At 54.0% G+C, this 22,477-nt stretch overlaps 1 protein-coding gene across 1 annotated transcript in view; it reads right to left on the bottom strand.

The window, feature by feature from the left end:
* Positions 1-22,477, bottom strand: part of COL27A1 (collagen type XXVII alpha 1 chain) — a 148,500-nt gene that overhangs the window by 65,644 nt on the left and 60,379 nt on the right. Inside the window, exons 13-21 of the mRNA XM_068973506.1 lie at positions 21,794-21,847; positions 19,516-19,560; positions 10,231-10,284; positions 9,475-9,519; positions 6,143-6,196; positions 4,847-4,900; positions 3,952-4,005; positions 1,088-1,141; positions 885-938 (exon numbers count right to left, since the gene is read on the bottom strand). Coding sequence (XP_068829607.1) covers positions 885-938; positions 1,088-1,141; positions 3,952-4,005; positions 4,847-4,900; positions 6,143-6,196; positions 9,475-9,519; positions 10,231-10,284; positions 19,516-19,560; positions 21,794-21,847 — 468 coding nt within the window. The remainder of the gene's footprint in view (positions 1-884; positions 939-1,087; positions 1,142-3,951; positions 4,006-4,846; positions 4,901-6,142; positions 6,197-9,474; positions 9,520-10,230; positions 10,285-19,515; positions 19,561-21,793; positions 21,848-22,477) is intronic.

Below are 22,477 nucleotides of genomic sequence, written 5' to 3'. Positions count from 1 at the left end.
CCCACTCCCCCCGCCCTAGCTTCCAGGAAAGCAGCCCCACGTGGCAGCTCACAGGGCCAGTACTGGGACCCCGCCAGACCCAGAACCAGCCCGAGAAGGGATCCATGTCAGCCAGATGCCTGCCTGTGGTCGCAGTGAGTCGGGGCCTCCTGCACCCTCCCCCAGGGCTGCGTCATGGGAGCTCTGGGGCCTGAGCCAAGGTGTGCCGGGGAGGGCCTTGCACATGGGAAAAACCTGGGGCCAGCCCATGGGGTGGCCAACTGCCCTCCAGCTGGTGCTCCAACAGGCCCGAGGAAATCATCAATCCCCTTCACCACGAAAGAATCAGTAAGCAAATCTTCAGTCTGTCACTTACTAGCTGCATAAGTCATGTCATTCTCCCAGGAGGCCCCAGGCAGCCCCCAGGAGCCCAGAAGTTAGACAGCACGGGGTGCATGCCAGGAGCTTTGGGCTCAGTGGACTCGGGTTTGAACCCTGATGCCGCCTGCCACTAACCACAGGGAGCTGACATAGTCTATCCCCTTGAGAGTCAGGACCTCCCCTGAGCTGAGATGCCCTCCCTCCTACAGCAGCACCCCAGTAAACTGTGCTCCTGTGAGAAGAAGCAGTGACGTTGGCTCCTAGAGAGGAAACCCCAGGGCAATGGCGTGGCCGTGATGGGAGTGACCTGCCAGCCAGGCCAGGACAGACGAGAACCCTGGAAGGGTCACAGGGAAGAGCTAAAAGGATGAGCTGGAGGGCAAGCCTGAGGTGGCCCTGGGCCCTGTGTCTCCTGACCAAGGGCCCCTGGAACTCAGCTAAGGTCTCCAGGACCCAGGGGAGAGCAAGCTAGCGGCTGGGGTGGGGGGGCGGGGATGGGTGGAGGCAGGGTCAGACGGTCTCACCTCGGGCCCCAGCTGCCCACGGGGTCCTGGCAGGCCTCGAGCTCCAGGCTTACCCTGGTGAGAGGGAACAGAGAGCGGGCTCAGAGGCGGCACCTCCGTCTCCACCACGGGCGGGCGAGACTCCCGCTGGCTTGGAATCAGGCCTGTGGTTTGCATAGAGCGGTCAGCCTCATCAGCTGGAGCTCTCCTGGGCAGGGACTCACCTTCACGCCTTCTGGGCCGTTGTCCCCGGGGGGGCCAATGTCTCCAGGGAATCCCTGAAAGGAAGCAGAGAGCTGGGGTCACCCAGGGGGACTACGTAGGGAAATGTGAAGACCATAGGTCTTGGAGGGGGACCAACCTGGGTCTCCATCTCATCCTTCAGGGGAGATGACCCTGGGCAGGTCAGTTATCATGGTTCTAAAACAAAGAATCAGCCCCTACACTTCAGAGAGGTGCTGAGAAAATGAGGCAGGACAGTGCAGGAAGATCCTGGTGTAGGAACTAGCGCATGCAAGGTCATCTAATCCAGACCTTCCCAAGTCTTAGGCCTGGGGCAGCCAGGGCTTCACAGCTAGCCGTCTTCTGCTCCAAGGAGGGCCATCCTTTATTGCAGGGATCCTGTATATTCTGGGTTTGCTGTGACTTTGAAAGGCTAGAAAAGCACAGATCTATAAGTATGAGCAACTATCGGAAGTAGAAATCCCCACTGTAACCTTGGACTCTGCCCCACACCACCATTGAAAGTTCACTGCTCCCAGGCCATTCCGACGGATGACTGCAGTGGAAGCTTCTTTGGGACATGGAGCAGAATCTCTTTCCTTCCCCAGCAGAAAGGACCAGACTTCTCTGTCCCTTCAACTGCCCCTAGTCAGGGGCCCCAGGGCCCTCGGTCTGGCTGCCTCCAACTGCTAGCTTTCATTGTTGGTGATCACTAGGATATCCGTGAACCGACCAGCAGGGTCGGTGTAAGAACATCCCCTCCCTTGTTTTAGGTATAATATCTCTGTTAAATCAGCCTAGAACCCCATTTGCTTTCAGGGCAGACCCACTACTCCCTCAGTTGCCTGCCAACCAGAAACCAAAGCCTTTGAATATGCGTCCCTACAGCCAGGATGCTCCCCGACTTCACCTTAGTAAGTGGCTTTATTTTCTTCCTCTTTTGAGGTTTTGGTAACTCTCGTTAGATTCCAGCTCCACCATCCTCTCACCCTTCTCACTAGCGAAGGCAAGTCTGGTCTTGAATTTGGAGTTAACACAGGAAGCCAAAGACCCACATCTTTTTTCTTCAAATCGAGAGGCTCAAAGTCCCATTTTGCCACCGACTCACTGTGCGACCCCAGGCAGGTTTCTAAGCCTGTCTGGGCCCTGGCTTCTGCATCTCCAAAATGCTAACTATAAAAATCACCAAACAAGTCTGTTCTGAGGCTTGAAGAGAATAAGGTGAGTGCACCGCTGAGTTCGGTATTTGGCATCTGGTAAGCACTCAATAAAAAAATCTACAAGCCAAAGGGTTTTGGGTCCTGGGAAAACAAATCTGCTTGGGGTGGGCCTGTCCCCAGGGAGAATTTGAAGGAGGCCAGGACGCTGATCAAATTCTGGTATCACACAGATCAGACCCACTAATGAATGAAAGAGCTGATTCACTCCAGAGCTAGGGGGTAGAAGCTGCACCCACGGTCTCAGAAAGGTGACAAGGACCCCGGAAGGTGCTGACAGGCTCGTCGGCTTCTGTCTTCAGCTAAGCAGAACCATCTTCTGGATGCTGAGTCCGCCAATCCGAACAGAACCCAAAGATGGGGGAGGCAGACCCCAGAGCTGTCCAGGGACCCAAGAGGGAGCCAAAGGGCAAAATGAAGAACTTCTTTGCTACAAGTAGCAGGGCGACCCAGAGGAGGCCACCCCAACCCTGCTCAGTCACTCAGCCCCCTCCTCTGCAAGGGTGCTTGTGACTGTCTCCCTCGCTGGTCGTGATGGCTGTTCAGCCAGCTACCATCCCGGAAGATACGACACAGCCTCCTGGCACGAGGCAGGGCTTAATAAAACGAGGGAGCCGGCTTTCCACCCGCACTGGCCAGACTGCTGGGAAACCCGGCCTCTCAGAGAAGTCTTTTTCCACAGTGACCAGGGGAAGGAATCAGGGCCATGGAAGAGAGGCCAAGTCCATTTGTCTAAAGATAGGACTGTGTCAAGGCCAAAGTCAACACAGTGGAAAGCAGAACTTGTGGCTTTTAGGAAACACTCCCTCATCCATCCGGGCGATACCAGGAGTGATCTTTGGAAGGATGGACCAGACTTCTGTCTCCGAGACCTCAGGGATGTGCAAGACGCCAGGCCAGGGAGGTGTGACATAGGGGTGGGGTGGGGACTAGGGCTGACCTAGACCCCCTAAGATAGACGGCAGTCCCCCAGCACTGCTTACCCTGTTCTCCAGAGCTGGTCCCCATACTGAGGGCGAGGCATGGGGCGGGGGAGCGGGAAGAGGAGTTCAATCAGCTGCCCAGCTGCCTCGCTCTTTTGTACAGAAATACCAGTGATGGACATTTAACATACCTGTGCTCATTATCACACGTGTCAGAAACTCGGGTTCTACTGACTCAGCTGTAGTAACCATGTTAATTGCTTAATCTGTCTGTCGTGACATCTTCTCCATTCGAACACCAGAATCTTACTCTTGTTTCTTGCTCCCTGTACCTGTGAGCTCTGAGCCCTGCACCTCTCCAGGATGGCTGTATATAGCTGGAAAAGTTCCAGGGCTCAGAGGGGTAGAGAATGCGGGGAGCTCCCGTGAAGGGTCCAGGCAGCACAGCTCAGAGGGTTTTCCTGATGCTTCTTTCTGGAAACTGTAAAGGCAGCCACGGAGCTGGGGAGGGAGTCTGAAGCCAGCTGCTGCCCCACTGCCTTTGCGAGCCCCCAACGAAGCCAGGAAACCGAGGAAGAAAAGGGAAGACTGACACTCTAGGAATGTCTAATCCCATCTTTCAGTTGCTGTGTGACCTCAGGCAAGTCTCTCCCTGTCTCTGAGCCTTGGTTTCCCAAGGACGACACGCAGTAACAGTCAGACACAGAGAAATAAGGCATTAAATACCTCAGGTCCCGGGGGCCCAGGAAACCCAATGGATCCTTTGTCTCCAACTTTGCCCTGTGGAAGAGAAGAGATTGGAGGGGAGGCAGGGGTAAGCGAGGGCCCACCTTTCCTGGATCCCTTGTATTACACCCCAACCTGGAGATGGTTGGAAAATTCAGGAGAATATGAGTGAAATCTGCCCAGACAACTACAAGAAGTTACTGTTCAAGCCCTAACTCCTACTCTTCCTGGGCACCGGATCCTGGGCAAGTCACTTCACCTTTGAACTTTACTTTCCCCATCTGTGAAATGGGAACAATAACAATTTTGACTCCTGGGGTTGTGGACAGTCTTTTAAAGAGACACAGCACAGGAAGGATCTGATGCATGTGTGACTGCATGCTAAGTTGCTTCAGTCACATCCAACTCTTCACGACCCTATGGACTGTAGCCCACCAGGCTCCTCTGTCCATGGGATTCTCCAGGCAAGAATACTGGAGTGGGTTGCCATGCCCTCCTCCAAGGGATCTTCTCGACCCGGGGATCGAACCCACGTCTCTTTAAGTCTCCTGCACTGGCAGGCAGGTTCTTTACCACTAGCACCTATGGGAACATTCAATAAATAAATGACATCCACTGCTATTGTTGATAACATTACTATTATTTACAAGACACTGGGAGCCCTGATTCTCACCAGAGCTCTGCCAATGCCTGATGCCTGGGTATGCTGCTGCCCCTCTGGGCCTCAGTGTCCTCATCTGTAAAAGGGGCGAATCTCCATTTCTACTCTGCTTTACTCGCCTCCCAGTGCTGCTGCGGGAGGAAATGAGGTCCTGGATGTGAAGGCATCTCTGGCCACATTCCATGACCATTTGGACACCATGAGCCTGAGGCTCTAGAAGCAGAAGGTACTCACCACAGGCCCTGGCTTCCCCCGTGCGCCGGGGAACCCTGGCAAGCCCTGGCTCCCCTGAAAAAGATGCAGAGCGAACTGGGGTTAGCAACGCCCAGAAATGGCCAGATGGACAGCTGCTTGGTCACCCTGCCGGCCCGAGGCCTGGGCAACACCCGCTTTTGGGGGGAGGGTGAGCCCTCTGCTTGCAAGCTCCAGCTCGGCAGCCCTGCAGGCTGGGACCCAGGGATACAAGGGTGAAACGGCAGCTCCTGTCCTCACAAGGTCACCCGGGACCCCGGGACCCCAGGGCCACCGAGCAGGCACTGCTGCTGCGCCTGTGATGCCTGGGGAGGTCTGGAGACTGGGGCCCAGCTGCAGAGGCAGCCAGGCCTGCGTGGCTCGCAACCCGGAGACATCGAGGCTGGGTCAGGACAGGCCAGCCAGGAGGGAGGGGAGAGGAAGAGGGAGAGCTGGCCAACATCTGGGCCTCGTTGACTGGCTGGGAGAACTCCAGATGTGGCCACATGGTGCCGGACACAGGCGAAGAGGAGCTGGCCTGGCAGGCAGCCTGGGATCCTCCGTCATCCTGGCCAGCCACTCACTCAGACGTATCTTTTTAAGTGTTCACCGTCCTGCGCAGGACCCTGACCTGAGCCCCTCTGGGCCAGCCGGGGGCCCTATTCTGGGGAACCTGCTGTCTGGCCATGGGCGGAGCACCAGTCTCCATGAGCCAGGGAAGAGACGTGCTGCTGCAGGTGAGGGGCACTCAGAGAGGGGCACAGCAATTTCCTGAGCAGGTAGAGAACACGGCATCCACATGGAGCTCTGGGGTGGGGCTGGGCCGTGCCCAGATGGGGCGGAGGGTGTGCCCAGCGAGGCGGCTGCGTGTGCCCACTTGGTGCAGTGAGGAGGTCAGTGGGGCTGGGGCTCAGGGCTGGAAGGGTGAGGGGCAGGAATGTCAGAGGGGCCTGCACGCTGGCGGCCCAGGTGCAGGGGCCAGGAGCTGGGACTCCACTCTGGGGCAGTGAGGAGCTGTGGATGAGCACGGAGTAGAGCTGGGCCCTCGGCACACTTTTGTGCCGGTGAGGAAGACAGGCTGGGAGGGATGTGGCTGGGGCCTGGGAATACGTCAGGAGGCCGCTGTGAAGTCCAGAGAAGAGACAACAACGAGAGGGTGGATGGAAGATGGAGGAGACAGGATGGTGGGAAAGGATGCCACCTTCCAGGTGGGTCCCGGCCCATGTCAGCCCCTGGGAAAGAAGCCAGCGCCACAGAAGAGCAGGGCGGGGGGGCAGGAGGTGAATGTGCAGGAGTTACCTTGTCTCCTTGGAATCCGGCATCTCCTGACACACCTGGAACCCCTTGTTCACCCTAAATACACACCAGCAAAGAAGGTTACGATGGAAACCATGGTGAGTTCTGGAAGCCTCCCCCACATCCAGACCCAGTGGCGAGGTACAGCTTTGCCGAGGCCGTTCCCCATGTCGATCCACCCAGCAGCAGCCTTGTTAGAGAAAAGGGCAGCCCCCAGCCCCAGAGGAGCCTGGGTGGGGAAGGTGGGCCCCCTCGTGGGACAGAGCCAGCTTAGCTGCAGGTCTGCCTGGGGTTGCTCAGGTGGCTGAACACTCCACTAACAGAAGCTAAGCTGCCCCATGTTGCCTGGCCTTGGCGGGAGATCAGACTCTCGTGGGTCAAAGCAACTGTGTCTCGATCCTTCAACCTCTTCATCATCAACTGACGTCACACGGAAGAGCGTGCAGCTTGGACGGCGTCCCCGTATCGCCGTGGGTTCAGAGCGCTTGCACTTGTTGCTCGATATTTTTCACTGTCAGGTTGTGAGTTGTCGCATCTTCTTTCTGTGGGAGTTTCTGTGCCAGCAATCAGCTTCGGTCTACATCTAATTAACTGCTTTGAATCAGCTATAGCATGAGAAACCAGAGAGCTTGGCTCGTTAAGACTACGTGTCAACAGCAAGTAAACTGGTCTCAAGTTAAGTCTGGGTGTTTCCCTTTTAAGATGACACATTGCATGGACTTGGTCACACTGATTCTGGCTGTCAGAGGTCCCTCCTGCCCCCTCCCTGTACTCAACCACATCCTGGTAAATGAGCTGTCACAGAACCAGATTGGGAGGTTTCTCCTTGGAGCTGGAACCGTCTCACACAGCTCTCATCCTTTCCAGCTTTCCATGTTGGTACGTTGGCCCCAGGACTCAGAAAACATTCACAGCCCTGGCAGCAGTTGGATGGATGGGGAGAAAAACCCAAGAAGAATGGAGAATCTTAGAGAACTCATGTCGTGCAGCTAAGGCCATGATCCAACAGAACTTCCTCGGGAGAACAAAAGCCAGAATTTTTTTTTTTAATAAAAAAAAAAAAAGTGCATGTGTTTTTTTTTTTTTTAACTTACTTTGGTTTTTCCAATTTGGAAAATCTTATACAATATCCCAGAGTTTTAGGAACTTAGGAACTTTTTTTTTTTTTAATGTCCAAAGAAGGAGTAAGATGATTTTAAAAAAACGGTTCAAAGGCCCCTAAAAAATCAGGACAAGGGATCTGGAGAAAGCTGGGCCTGGAGCAGAAGCCTGGGTTCCAGAATGTATCTCCATGGGGGGAGAGGGAGCCAGGTGGTGGCAAACAGGACTGAGGCCAGGCTGGTTCATGACAATCTGGGATTCTAGGCAGGATGACCGTGGAACATGAAGGGGTGGCTCTGTCATCCCAGGGTGGGGCCAGAAGGTGGAGTGGAGTGAGGAGGGGCTGATAAGAACACTGCTCCCCCAAATATTATGACCCTATTCTAGCCAAAGAAGCAGAAAAGAGATTTCTTTTTCTTTTCTTTTTCTTTTAACTCTAAAGACTTATTTGATTTTGCTGAGATCTGTGAGCAGGAAAATAATTTCCGGCTTTTACATCTCTCGATGTCCCAGGCAGCACCAGTCAGCAAGCCAGCCGAATTCTATGTAACACGTTTATTTCCATGTTCCTGAAGAAACAGTGAGCTGGAGGCCAGCTCTGCAAAGGGCCTATAAAAAGCTCCCTGCCTACACTCCTATTTCCACCCCCCCACCACTTCCTTTCACCTTGTCCATGACTTCAACATTTCCAGAGTGCTGATGACTCAAACCACGGGGTAAACAGGTAGCTATGGGGAAGCCCCCGCCTCCAACAGAAAGCCCCTATGTCTCCAGAGGGCATGCTGTGGAAGAGGGGGCTTAGCAACCAGCAGGGCAGAGCCAGAGGGCAAAGCTGAGTGGGGAGGGGTAGGGGGGTGGAGGGAGGGGCAGCTGGAGGGTTGGGCGTGAGGGAGGAGACGGGGGAGGTGGAGACAGACACAGACTGGGGTGAGCACCACCCGGCTGGGCACCAGGGGTGGGAGTGGGCAGGGCAACCCAGGATGCTCATTTCAGCCCAGCAGCTCTAGTTTTTCTAAGAGTCCAGGCTCTGGGCTGGCTCCTACAGATCACTGAGTTTCCTTTGAAGAACCTCTTCTCTTTGGGTCTGTTTCTCCAGTTGTGACATGTAGGCACTGGAGGAGGTGACCTCTAAGGACCTCATCAACTCTGCCCTTCTGACCTGTCCTGCTTCAGGGTGGAGGTCTCTGCTGGCAGGTGCTGGGGTTCAAATCCTGATGATATGTACCAGCTGTGCCTGCTCAGCAAGCTTCCCATCTCGTACAGGGGTGGAGGATGGGCAAGCTAAGCCCTAGAGAACACTTAGAGGGGGACCAGTGTTGGTCCCTGCTCCTGTTCCTCGAACTTAGGAGGAGCAGGGTCATCTGAAGACAGGTGCAGGGAGCACGGCTCCGGAGCAGGTGAGCGGCTCTTATCTGCTCAGGCTTATGGAAACTTGGATGCTGCCCCAAAGCTCTCCCACGCTCCCTCTGTGGGGCCTGGCTTGTCACGAGGCTGCAGGGGACGGCAAGAAGAAGGCCACAGAGCCGAGCACAAGAGTGCGCCTCTACCCGAGTCTCTTCACTCGGATGCTGCAGGGCCCAGGCCAGGTGCTGCCCCTCTCTGGGTCCTGGGGTCCCACCTACCCAACTCCAGCTCTGGTTTGGCCCAGGGCTGGCTCAGCAGTGGAACTGTGGCAGACACATGGCAAGGGTGCCACCCCGCACCCACCCCCGGCACAGCTGGGAGGAACGCCGGTCAGGGGCTCAGGCCCCTCCTGGCTTTTCTGTTGCATTTTCAGACCCTGGGATTGGGCTCCCAATTCCAATCTTGACAGTGGATGGGGATTTGTCTCCTCCTATGCCATCACCCCTGCCCTGGGGCCCATCATCTCAGCTCCACTTCTCCTGTCTCTCCATCCCCACCCTCTGTATCCTGTGGCTTTGACCTCAAAGCCTGGACGCTAGCCTCAGCTTTGCTCCCCAAATTCGGAGACCTGCCTTAACTCACCCCTAACCCAAGTTTCAACAGCCTCAGCCCCCCACTCTGTCTGCCAAGATCTGCATGCTTCCAGAACCGTCTGCCTGAATCCCACCTAGAGTTACAGGGAAGAAGTTGGGGAGCACAGATTTAGGGAGGGCCAGAGGGGAGGCAGAAGTGCAGGGGAGTGGACCTGGCGAGAAATCAGCAGCAGCGCCGAGGCGGAGGGAATTCGCATGCAGATGAAACACAGTGCAATAAGGGAGTATTCAGATCACCTTATCACCTTTCAGTCCGGGTTCCCCCACGTTTCCCATCAGTCCCTGCAAGACAGAGGCCGGGGCTCAGCTGTGACGGAGGGTAAAAGCCCCAGAAGTCATGATCCCTGGCGTAAACCCATTGGCTTGCTGCAAGACCCTGTGCTGAATGCTCCAGCCCAGGGCTCAGTTTTCTCATCTGTAAAAGGGGGCAATGAGCCCCGGCCCAAAGGGCGATGGTGTGGCACGTAGGACCATAAGAAGGGGCGGCTGACTTGTGAATCGCAGAGCTCTGGACACATCCAGGGGAGAAGGGCGCTGATGGGGGAAATGGCCTTCATGAGCTGTGTCACACACTTGTTAGCCAAATGGAATCGTCCCTGGAACGTGGCCCTGGCAGCGTAAGCCCACCTTTCACCTGCACACCCATCCCACTCAGGAATGTCCTGAGCTCACTGGCTTGCTGTTATAGTTTCTGTCCCCCTAGTGATGTTCTGCACTGGACTTTCAGTGCCCTGAGGTCCAGAACCACATCTGACTCATGCTCAGCTGGGGGACTGCTGTCCAATAAAGATGTCTGGCATAAATGACATGCACACGATGTTTGGCTCTCAGGACTGAAAAGCACTGAGCCCCTGATCTGCCACGTTCCACCCCAGCACCCCTCTGAGTACACTCCCCCAACATTGTGTCAGGGTACCCTTCTTTCTAAGCTGAAATGAGTCAGGGGGTGCCTGGCTGGGATGAGACTCAGAGTAAAGAAAGGTTTCTGTTTACCTTCATGCCCTTGGGTCCTGGGTAGCCAATTGGACCCAATGTTCCCATGTCGCCCTGGGAAGAGAAAGAGAAGAAGGCAGCAATAAGAAAGGCTCACAGGAGGCTGGCCTGGGACGAATTCCAAGGATGCAAACCCCCTCCGTATCCCTGGGTTGATCTTGTAATTAGGCGTGTTCGCCTCCACCGAAATACTGGAGTTAACTTCACAGAGGTCCTCTCCCAAGCTCATGCCTTGATTGGTGCCCCTCCCTCCACCTCTTTTCACCTCCTGCTGGATTCTTCATATCCCTACTAGCTTAAGGCAGGGGTTCCCAAGCTCCAGGATTTAATGCCTGATGATCCGAGGTGGAGCTGATACAATAATAATAGGGATAAAGTGCACAATAAATGTAATGTGCTTGAATCATCCCGAAACCATCCTGCCTCCCCGGTCCGTGGAAAAATTCTTCCAGGAAGCCCAGACCCTGGTGCCGGAGAGGTTGGGGACTGCTGAGCTAAGGGATTCAGGGCATTTCATTGGGCTTCTGCGGTCCTCAGCCTCCTGATCTATAAAATGCAGAAGATGAACCCTCCCCTCCGAGAGCTGCTGAAAAGGCAAAATAAGCACACACAGAGGCTTCAACTCCTCTAGCTCAGTGAGGGGCAGGAATTTCTGCTTCCAGAGGCTGGGCCCTCTCCTTGGGACAGCAGCAAGGGAGGAGTGGGGCTGTCAGTCACAGACACCAGAGTTGCAAACGGACCCCATAGGACACTAAGATCAGTGGGTAAATCCTGGACCACAGGTTGGAGACCCAGCATCACATCAGATCAGCCTGTTCAAGGTGGGAGCAGGGCACGGAGTTCATTCACCCCGGAGAGTCACATTCAGTGAGGGCTGGGGAAAGGCTGGGAGGCGGTCAGCACATATCAAGGCCAGACCACTCGGTCCCATCTCTCCTCCGAGGCTCACTCACTCATTGTGAGATTTCAGAACTGAACCTCTCCATGCCTCAGGTTCCTCATCTCCAACAGGGACTAATACTCTGTACCTCCTGGAGTTTGGAGAAGCAATTGACTTACATAGATAAAGTACTTGGCACAGTCTGGAGGCATTTTTGGCAGTTATAACTGAAGAGGTACTACTGGCATCTCATGGGTGGAGGCCCCACAACAAAGGGTTATCTGGCTTGGGGGACTTCCCTGGTGGTCCAGTGGCTAAGACTGGGTGCTCCCAATACAGGGGGCCCAGGTTTGATCCCTGGTCAGGGAACTAGATCTCACACACCACGACTAAGAGTTCACAGGCTGCAACTAAGCCCCAGCACAGCCAAGTCGATAAATGAATATTAAAAAACAATAAAGTCATGACCAACCTAGACAGCATATTAAAAAGCAGAGACATTACTTTGCCAACAAAGGTCCGTCTAATCAAGGCTATGGTTTTTCCAGTGGTCATGTAGGGATGTGAGACTTGGACTATAAAGAAAGCTGAGCGCTGAAGAAGGGATACTTTTGAACTGTGGTGTTGGAGAAGACTCTTGAGAGTCCCTTGAACTGCAAGGAGATCCAACCAGTCCATCCTAAAGGAGATCAGTCCTGGGTGTTCATTGGAAGGACTGATGCTGAAGCTGAAACTCCAATACTTTGGCCACGTAATGCAAGTACTGACTCATTTGAAAAGACCCTGATGCTGGGAAAGATTGAAGGCAGGAGGAGAAGGGGACGACAGAGGATGAGATGGTTGGATGGCATCACCGACTCAATGGACATGAGTTTGGGTGAACTCTAGGAGTTGGTGATGGACAGGGAGGCCTGGCGTGCTTCAGTCCATGGGGTCGCAAAGTCGGACACAACTGAGCGACTGAACTGAACTGAACTGAACTGAAAAACCAATAATTATTTGGCTCAAATGTCAACAGTGTTGAGGCGAGAAACCCTGGTCTAGAGTGAGGGGGTGCACCCTCTTTCCCTGCAGGTTCCTCACTTCCTGCCCTGCCCTGCCCTACCACTACGGCCCTCAGCCACAGCCATCAAATTAAGCCTTCACCCAGAGAGAGGGCGTCCCTGAAGTACTCTCTTCGCTCCCTTCTCCATCCTCTGTGACTGAAGTGCGTGTCTGGCTGCTGTGTGAGCTCCACCAGTGTGCTTGACCTCTCTGGGCTTCAGTTTCCCATTCCCTGAGTCAGGCTCCATGGAAGCCCCTGGAAAGCACTCCGAAGCACTGAAGGAATGCAGCCTGCCCCAGGTGGCCAGGCTCAAGAACCGGCTCCTGTGGGAGCTGCCTGGAGCTGGCTCAGAGGGAGGCTGGCAGAGAATGGGACGTCACGTTCCTGCCGCTCCTGTGGAAGGAAGGGCAGCGATGGAGGGAAACACGCAGAGCTCAGAGACCACAGCTGGCCTGGCTGAGGCAACGCTGAGTCTCACCGCGCCCCCCGCCACCACCCTCCTGAACCCACCTGACTGGGTGAAACCTAACCTTCTCGCTGAGCCTTTGCCAAGGAGTTCTGCTTTCAGTTCCCATCAAGTAATCTTAAGACAGGGAGCGCTCAGTTTAATGGGTGATCACAGCAACACAGATGACACTCGGGAAGGCTCCATGCTGCGCACTTCACACACCTCAGCTCCGTCACTGCTCCCGACCGCCCTTCATGATCTGCCTGATCTCCCCGTTTTACAGATAAGGAAACTGAGGCTCTGAGAGGTAAGGGCTTGAGCAAGTCACAGAGCTCAGCAGAGCTGGGATTCACATTGGGTAGCTGTCCCCAGAGTTTCTAAGCAATTCTGAAGTAATCTTGGGAGAGAAGAAGCCAGGATTGCAGGCCGGACAGAGGCTGGAGGGAAGGACAGCCAGCTCCTCAGTTAGGTTCAGTTCAGTCGCTCAGTCGTGTCCGACTCTTTGCGACCCCATGAACCGCAGCACGCCAGGCCTCCCTGTCCATCACCAACTCCTGGAGTTTACTCAAACTCATGTCCATTGAGTTGGTGATGTCATCCAACCATCTCATCCTCTGCCATCCCCTTCTCCCCCTGCCTTCAATCTTTCCCAGCATCAGGGTCTTTTCCAATGAGTCAGTCCTTCACATCAGGTGGCCAAAGCTCAGAGAAGAGTATTTCAGCTCTTTGGACGTTTTGTCTGGTCCCTCCCCCGCTGCACCGCCCCCACCCTGCTTTTCCTGGAGGAAGGGAGCAAAGGGTGGCCACCCAGAGTTCCCTGCAGTGGTGCACACACAGACAAGGTCCTCTGAGGCAGAGGTTCTGATGGGTGCCAGGGTCTTGAACAGAGAGGACCAGCCAGCAGCTCTGGGAACATACTCTCCCTCTTCCCCAATCCAGACCCGATGGCAGCTTGTTGCGTGGAGGCTGCATTCAGTACAAGCCTGACCGACACATGTAGGCACCCCACATGCACGCACCGCCCCTCTCCAAAGGGGTCTGTGTCTGGTTGGGGGCCAGGGCCAGTGCGGGCTTCCCCTCCAAGAACCCATGGAAAAGGGGCTCTGACTGCAGGGCACATGGGAAGCAGGTGGCTGCTTGCTGAGGACAGGTCTTCTTCATGTGGGCAGGACCCCATGTCGGACTAGAAAAGCATTTGGGGGAGAAGAAAGAAAATCTCAGGCCCGCATTCCGCTCCCCCCCTACTCCGGTATAGCCCACAGACACCAGCCTGCTTTGTGCTCAGCACTCGTGGGCAGCTTGGCCAAGTGACACACAAAGTCGGGTCCCACAAGAAAGCACAGTGAGTCACGCCCATAATCTGGAACCTGTTTCCCCGTCTGCCAGACCTCCCAGATCCTGCTCAACACACTTCACCCCTCACTTCACAGACTCCCACCAAGAATGCAACCAACCAGCCACATCCGCGACCACTGAAAGAGCTCCTGAGTGCCAGACGCCACACCAGACAGTTTCCAGCCTCATCAAATCTGTTCAGATGCTCCCCGACTGCTCACAGTTGTCCCATGAGGTCAGCACCATTGTTAGTGCCATGTCACAGATGAGAAAACTGAGGCTCAGAGTGAGATGAAGCAAGTTCCCCAAGACCAAGCAATAGGCAGGGGACACAGGCAGGACCAGAATAGGTCTGTGTGTCGGTCGGGTCCCGCAGTCCATGCTCACAGGCCTGGGACTGACTCGGCTTAATCCAATGAAGGACCCAACGATGCCTTTCCTTATTGCTCTCATTCATGAGTGACAAGGCGTGAGGGCAGGCTTGAGATTCAAAAGCAGGTGAGAGTCCTACTTCCCTGCCCAACAGGTCAGCAGGCGTCCAGGCTGGGGCTTGCCAGGAGCCCCTGAAAGAACACCTGGGGGGCTCCCAGTGCCCACCCTCATGGGTGCTCGCAGAGCCTCCCTCCCTGTTGTTGCTCTGCTGCGGGCCATCCCTGGCCGCTTCCCGCACCGAGTCCTCCGCCCTGAGCTCACACTGTTCACTGCCCTCAGCACGAGCTTCACTTCCCCGACCCCACAGGCCATCATGTCTGAGCCTGATGAGACTTTAACTCATGGCCTATTCTACACCAATGACAACTGACATGAGTGCCTATGTGGCCACTGCCTGCCCAGTGCCCTAGAGGAAGCGCTCACTAAAGGGGGCTAAATCAGTGGGTGAAAAAGAAGCCCACTCACTCCTTTCTAAACCCTCCAGGGAAGAACCTTCCCTGGAGCTGCCTTTTGAAGGCAACAAGGCCTCCTTGAGACTCCAGTAGGAGGTCAGGTGCCTGGGGATGGGGACCCAGGTGACCAGCCCTGGCTCCTGTATGGTCTTCATAAGCACCATCTCTCACACAGAAGAGCCCCTGGCACAGTCCAGTTCACATTCTCCTAAACCTGCTATCTCCATTCACCCCTGAATTCATGTGGTGCTGGAGGGGTGGTGCAGTGGCGAAGGGGGTGAGCTGTGAAACAGACAGCTTCAAGGCTGTGTGACCTTGGGCAGGTGCGTCAGCCTCTCTGAGCCTCAGTTTCCTTAACTGTACAATGGTAATCCCACTTTTCGCTCAGAGGGTTTCTGTGATAATTAAATACCTAGCACGGGGCCGGGCACACGAGGGTTTGGTAGATGTCAGCTAGCGGGGTTCCTGACCTTGTTTCATAGACAAAGAACAAAGTCAGGGGATCATTTGGTGACAGGACATGGTGGACTTGTCCACTGTATCCCACATGCTGGGATTCGGCCACATCACATATTCTTTGGGTTTCATTAAACGGAAAACGCAAGATTCCCTTTGTGTCACTCTGAATACAAAAGACAGAAATCTTTGTTGAGCAGACTCTGGAATCAGGCACACTTTGCTTGAGGGCCAGCCAAAGGGATTCAATTACTCAAAGGGGGCTGCTTCAAGACTGACTCACCTCCGAGACTGCAGGGGGCCACCCAGTGGCTTTTGGGATCAGGGTGGCACAGGTCTGAGTGGCAAGCCCCCCGCTGGTGACCTCGGGCTCCAGCCTTCCCACCGCGGTGACCAGGCTGCTGTCTGCCTGCCTCATGCATCTCGAGGCCCCCAGCCTAATGCGTGTCAAGCACACACAGAAGCTCTGCAAATGTTCGTCTGTCCTCTCTCACCCTTCCTCCCCTGCAAGGACCCAGGGCACAGGGGACATTTCAGTTTCGGTCTGCATGCGAATTGCTGCAGCTGCCTAGACCGAAGGCACTGAATAAATGTGGATCTCCACGAACATGATTGTCAGGACATGGAATTCCCATTTGCTCAGCTAGAAACCCACATCCTCTGGAAACTGTAGGTGACTCACAATCCCTCTTCCCTTTAGCTCCTGGTTAGAAAATTCCTTTTCCTCTCCAACTCTTTGGGGAGGCAATTTTTTTTTTCCCCAGACACAGAAGCTGCTGTCCCCAAAAATCCAGGTCAGGAGTGGGTGCCTTGGGTGGGACAGGGCACTGGCTTGGAGGCTGATGGTGACTCGGTGGGTGCAGGTCTAGACCCACGCTCCCTGCCAGGCACAAGGGGAAAGGAATGTCACCTTGGCACCAGAGGGAGTTTAAAAACAGGAGAAGCAGGACTGAAACTGGCCAGAGAAAGACATGAGGCCAGGTGGGGAGGACGGAGGGTGGGGTGGACTCAGTTCTTTGGAAAGGAGCAACATGGAGATCGCAGGGCCTGAGAAATGCAGGGACACCCGGGGCTTAGCCCCAGCTCAGGCCCCGTAGGAAAGAGTGGGAAGAGAAGTGCCCTGAGCTAAGAGGCACGGCCTCTGATCATGCCTCCATCTTCTCTTGCCTTGGGTGTGACCTTGACCTAGGGCCTCACTTTTCCCATCTGTCCAGTGGGATTTTCCTAAGACAGACTGAACACAAGGTTGCTAGATTGAGTGAATAAAAATACAGGATGCCTGGTTAAAATGTGCATGTCGGATAAACAATCAAACAAAGGAATGACATTATAGTGTAAATGTATTTTAAATAATGTATCTGAAATTCAAATTTCACTGGGCCTCTTCTATTTTATCTGGCAGCCCTGACTGTGGAGAGCAAAGGGGAGTATTGGTGGGAAGAGCTTTTAAGGAGTCAGGAAGGCCAAGGGCTGTAATGGCATAGTCTTTAGAATCCGCGTGCGTTCGGCCAAGCAATACTCTCGCCCCTCTCAGGATCCAACCCATGGACGCCAACAATGACAAATAGGACCGTGTGCCAAGAATGACAGCCAAGATATGTAAACATCCCTGCAGAAAAGCTTTGGGGACGGGGATCATATAGCCTGAAGAAGCAGCCTTAGGAAGAACAGATGCAACCATCTTTACATCTTGAACAGCCTCTCCCAGGGACGGGGAGATGAGCTGGACTCAAAACACAGGAAAACCCTGCACAATGAGAGCTCTGTGAAAGCGGATGGACTTTCAAGGGAGGCAGCTTCCAACACCAGGGTGTTCAACTTGGAGTTTAATGACCAAAATCCTCCAGAAGGGAGTCCTGCTGAGCTTCGAGTAGGTTGGCCCAGAAGACTTCTGAGATCCTCATAAAGTCAGGTTCCCTAATACTCATTGCAGAAATTTCTTTTTCCAAAGCATTCAGGTCAGTGCCTTGTGCCAAAGAAGGTGCTCCACAAAGGACATCAGGGATGACAAATGTATGACTCATGTGTTGACAGTTCCCAATCCCGAGCCAAGGCAGACATCACCAATCAATCGCAGCACTATCTCCCGATGATTTCCAATGTGACTTTGAAATCTTTCTCAACGCAGCATTCTAAACGGCTGTTGTTCTGTGCTGTGGTTAGTGGCTCAGTTGTGTCTGACTCTTTGTGACCCTATGGACTGCAGCCCACCAGGCTCCTCCGTCCATGGAATTCTCCAGGCAAGAATACTGCAGTGGGTTGCCATTCCCTTCTCCAAGGGACCTTCCCAACCCAGGGGTTGACTCTGGCTTTCCTGCATTGCAGGCAGATTCTTTACTGGCTGAGCCACCAGGGAAGCCCTGGTGTGTATATAAAACACTTCTACTACTACTGAATCACTACTTATTACCATCACTACTTTACTATTTATTAACAAGTAGTAGTGATAAAATCATTATCATGATTATCACTAAATTTATTATTATTATTACTAGTGCTTCTTGAGTGCTTACCACGTACTTCTTGCTGTTGTTCAGTTGCTAAGTTGTGTCTTTGTGAGCCCATGGACAGCAGCATGTCACGCTTCCCTGACCTTCACCATCTCCAGGACTTTCCCCAAACTCAAGTCCACTGAGTCGGTGATGCCATCCAACTATCTCATCCTCTGTCGTCCCCTTCTCCTCCTGCCTTCAATCTTTCCCACCATCAGTACTAGGCAATTTATATGTACTAGTTTCCCTGAATCCTCATAGCACTATTCCAAGTTAGGTACTGATATTATTCCCATTTTAAAGATGAAGAAATTGAGGCACAGGAGGCTTAGAAAATGTGCTCAGAATTGCAATTAAAAGAGTGATAGAGCTAGGATTTGAACCCACGTAACCTGGTTCTAGACTGGTCTGGGTATATACGTGGTCCTAACAAGAGTGAGCATAAAGATCCCATCTGACAGACTAGATCCCTGAGGAAGTGAGCCTGTAACTGAAGACCACGGAGCCCAGAGGAAGTGAGGCCAGGATCTGTACACAGGTTGATCGGACCTCCACTCCTCACCCTGCCCTGGTTCTGCTCTCACCTACCTGAGCAGGAGCACATTGCCCATGGGAGCCTCTGGGCCTTCTTCCCAGGACTAGTCTTCCCTGAACAATGGGGGTCCCCAATTCTCCAAGGCCTTCACCAGCCTCCTTCTCAATAGAATGTGTCTGTACAGTGGCTGGAGTATCCAAAGCTGGCAGCCCATTTGTCAAACCAGGCAACAGTCTCCTTGTATGAGCTCCTGAGACTCAAACCCCACAAGATATGTCCCAAAGAACAGAAGAGAGGGCCATCAGACCCTCAAGGAAGCTCCTAGACTTATTTCCTAGTCTCAGGCCTGTCACTGGCCCTCGGGCCTGGGCCCAAGGTCAGGGCTCACCCTCTGGAGGTCTATCAGGGAGCCCCGGTTTTGGTTAATAGCATCATTCCACAAAGCTACCCCAACCTGGATGGAGTCAGAAGTCAGATTGCTTCCCACCTCCCTGGTACAGGCCTCTTTCAGTCCCGGGCACATCAAGAGATAGTAACAAGAAATAACATTTTAAAATAAAAGCAATATTTTCCACTAACTGCAAATTTACTGAGTGCTAGACTTTGTACAAAAGATAGTACAAGAATGCCTCATTTAATCCTCATAGCCCTCCCGAAGAGGAGTCTACCATCATACCCATTTTACAGATGAAGAAGTAAAGCTCAGGGAGGGTAAGTGACTAGATCCAGGTCACACAGCCTGGCTATGGCAGAACTGGGACTTGACCTCAGGTCGTCTGGCTCCAAAGTCAGTGTTCTGAAAAGGATGGAGAAGACTGGCCAGGGTGATCCAAAGCCTCAGCTCCTCTGCTAGTCACTTCCTTTCTCTGGACCTGAAGCACCTCATCTGTCGGATGGGCATGCCACCACCTGCCTAGACCTTGCTGCAGAGCAACAGACAGGCAGCAGGTGTCAAAGTACACGGCCATCTCATGCTCCAAACCCTTCCTCATTTGAGAAATGAAGAAAGGGGCTCAGAGAAGGTTGGTGATCCACCTGAGGCCACACAGCATGGCTTTCCTCCCTTAGTCCCCTGCCCTGACTGCCCTGTCCTGCTCTCACAGCTCCTCCAGGGGTCTGATGAGAGAGGAGCCTTTTCAGCAGGACTTGAGGCTCATTCCCCACACTCTCCCTTCTGGCCATTCTCCTCCCCAGGCATCTGTGTACTTACAATGAGGCCGGGGACTCCTGGGGGCCCTGGCAGGCCCAGTTCTCCCTGCAAAGAAAGAGAGACCAAGGTGGTTACTTGCTCTGTGTCCCTCCAGGCCACACCCTCCACACCCTCCTCCATGTGGGCCCCTGGTAGAATCATTTGGAGTGGAACATTTTTTGTTCCTGACTCTTCTGAGCCTGGCCTGGAGTTTGGATGAGAACTTCCTCCTTCGTCATCAGCTTTCCACATCTGTAAAGTGGGGAGATTGGATTTCTAATCCAGTACCTTCCAGTGGCAGGTGTGAGAATGGGCAGAATCCTGACTGTAACAATAAAGATGAGCAGGATGCCTGGCTCAGAAGATCTCATTTCATCCTCACCTTACAGATGGCAAAACTTAGGCTCCAAGGTCAGGCAACTGTCCCAAGGTCAAGGATGAGGAAATAACAGGGGAGTGAAGACACCAAGCCGAGACCTACCTGGCCAGCCTCCCTCCATTTCTCACCAGAAGATACTGGGGCCCTTGAGAGATCCCCTGAACCCCCCAGCAGAAAGAGGCTCTCAGGTTCTACCTCCCAGGGCCTCTGAGAGGCTGGGGAGCTCTTGCCTAGGAGTCAGGAGATACAGCCATGTATGGGCAAGTTTGTTTTCCAGATCTCTAAAAATGGACCTTCACCAGAGAAGACAGGTAGAAGGGATTGGATCAAATTAAAAATGCAAGAGTGGGAATAAAAATAGGCTCTAGAAATGGTGATTATGAATCACCAACATCCTCCGGGGGGTTGTCTTCCTTCATCTGTGCAGTCAGATGGGACATCATTACTACAGCCACTGAAAAGAGGAAGAGGAGGTGAGGAGTAGCCTTGGCTTTAACGCGAAGGATCTGAGACTCGGGAAAGGAAGGGACTTGTTCAAGGCCACTGGATTACGCAGCAGAGCAGGGACCAGTCATCAGGTCCTCCTCCTACTCCTCTGGACCATAAGTGCAGAGTCATCCCTGCCCCTCTCCAAGGACACTTCCAGGATGAGGTCACCTATTATACTAATAGTGGTTAATCCGGTGACTGGTATGCTGAAGGAAAGACTCTGGTTTCCCACTTCTGACCCCTTGCCAGTGCTCTTTCCTCCACCTGGAATGCTCCCCTACCATCTCTTTCCTCATCCCAATTCCAATGCCATCTTCCCCAGGAGTCATCTCTGCTTCATTATCCTGTCTCCATAGCATCCCGTGTCTCACTTCAACTCGTGCAATGGACCAGGGAGACAGCCATGAGCTCCTCCAGGGCAGGAACAGGCCCCATCATTACCCACTCTTTCCAACCCCTCCATCCAGTGAAAACCCAGTGCCTCCCTGCCCTCTCTCACTGCATTCTCACAACACCTCTCTGAGACTGGAGGATCTACCATTGGATCCCTGTCATTTACAGATGAGGAAACAGATCCAGACAGGGCAACTTCCAGGCCTGGCAAGGGGTGCAGAAGGATCCGAACTCAGACCCACCTGGCTCTGAGGCCAGGGCTTCAGGTCCCCGGGGAGCCCGGGAGTCAGCCCCAAGCTGGGTGAGGCTCAAGGAGCATTTGGGGAATTAAAACAAGCACATATCAGGTGCTGACTATGACTCTAGCAGCCACCTCTGCTGAGGGCACGGCTGGGTACAGCTGCGCAGACGGGAAGCCCCAGGACAGATGGGGGCACACGGCAGATGTGCCAAAGAGCCCTGGACATGATGTGCACTTCCAGGCAGAGAGCATGCTTTCCCACCACTGGAGCTGGAGCCTCGGACGGGAAGGGAGAGGCGGGCTCAGCTCCCCAGGGCAGGCTGACCTGGCTCCCTGACGAGCCTCGATTATTTACAAACTCTATAAACATGCCTATGCTGGAGATTGCTTTAGAACTCAGCTCTTCCCTCCATACAGGGCCTGCAAACCATCTGCTCCCCCAGGCCGCTGCTGTCCCATAAACATTTCTGGGACTTTGTAAGATGGTAGTAGCCCTGGATTCGCCAGCAGGAAGTGACCCACGAACCTTCCTGACTCCTTGAGGATGGGACATAGCCTAGGGCTTTGGGACCTGGGGCTCAGTGGGCTGGAGGGCTCTCCTGAAGTTGGGTGGTGTGGTTCAAAGGCCATCCATAGTAGACAGAAGCCAGGAATTCAGGAAAATCATGCAGTTCACCTAGGAGAACCCAGCTCATGTGTGACCCGGCTGGGTGACCTAAAAGCTTAGGGTCCTAAAACCTGCTGTGTGCTTGTCCCTAATCTCTTTCCTGTGCCCAAAAAAGATGTGAAATACTTACAGGGTTTCCATCCAGTCCCGGAGGGCCTCTTTCCCCAAAGTCTCCAGGAAACCCCTGAGGGCATGAGAGAGAGCAAACATCTGCAGATTAGTGTGTATACCTGTGGGTGGCTTGGATCCAAACCCCCAGGGGACACAGGACACGTCCATGCAGTCTTACTCACTGGTTCCAGGATCTGTGCAGGCTCGGGAGTCCTGAGTCACCTTGGGCCCTCAACGAACATCCTCCCCCGCCAGCCCCCAATAAAGAACTTCCCAAGGACTGGCTACTGTACAGAAGCCCATGGCCAGGGAGCCCTCTTTTCATGTTCTCCGAGTGTCAGAAAAGAGTACCCAGCTCCCTGGCACGTAAAGGCCAGCCCCCAAGCTGAGACTTGCCTGGTGGCTCTGTCAGTACAGAATCCACCTATAATGCAGGAGACCCAAGTTTGATATCTGGGTCGGGAAAATCCCCTAGAGAAGGAAATGGTCAGCCGCTCTAGTATTCTTGCCTGGAAATTCCATGGACAGAGGAGCCTGGTGGGCTGCAGACCATGCAGTCGCACACGACTTAGCAACTGAACTACCACCAGGCTGAGACCTGGTCCTGATGGAGCAGGAGGGCAGGAAGGTCTAGGCCTCCACCAGTCACTGACTTGCTGAGAATTCTGAGTCATGCCTTCCCCCGTGAGCTTCAGTTTCCCCA

The sequence above is a fragment of the Capricornis sumatraensis genome, chromosome 6 (genome assembly GCF_032405125.1).
Source record: "Capricornis sumatraensis isolate serow.1 chromosome 6, serow.2, whole genome shotgun sequence".
Taxonomy (NCBI): Eukaryota; Metazoa; Chordata; class Mammalia; order Artiodactyla; family Bovidae; genus Capricornis; species Capricornis sumatraensis.
Note: the sequence above shows the minus strand (reverse complement) of the source record. Positions and strands in the feature narration are given on the sequence as shown.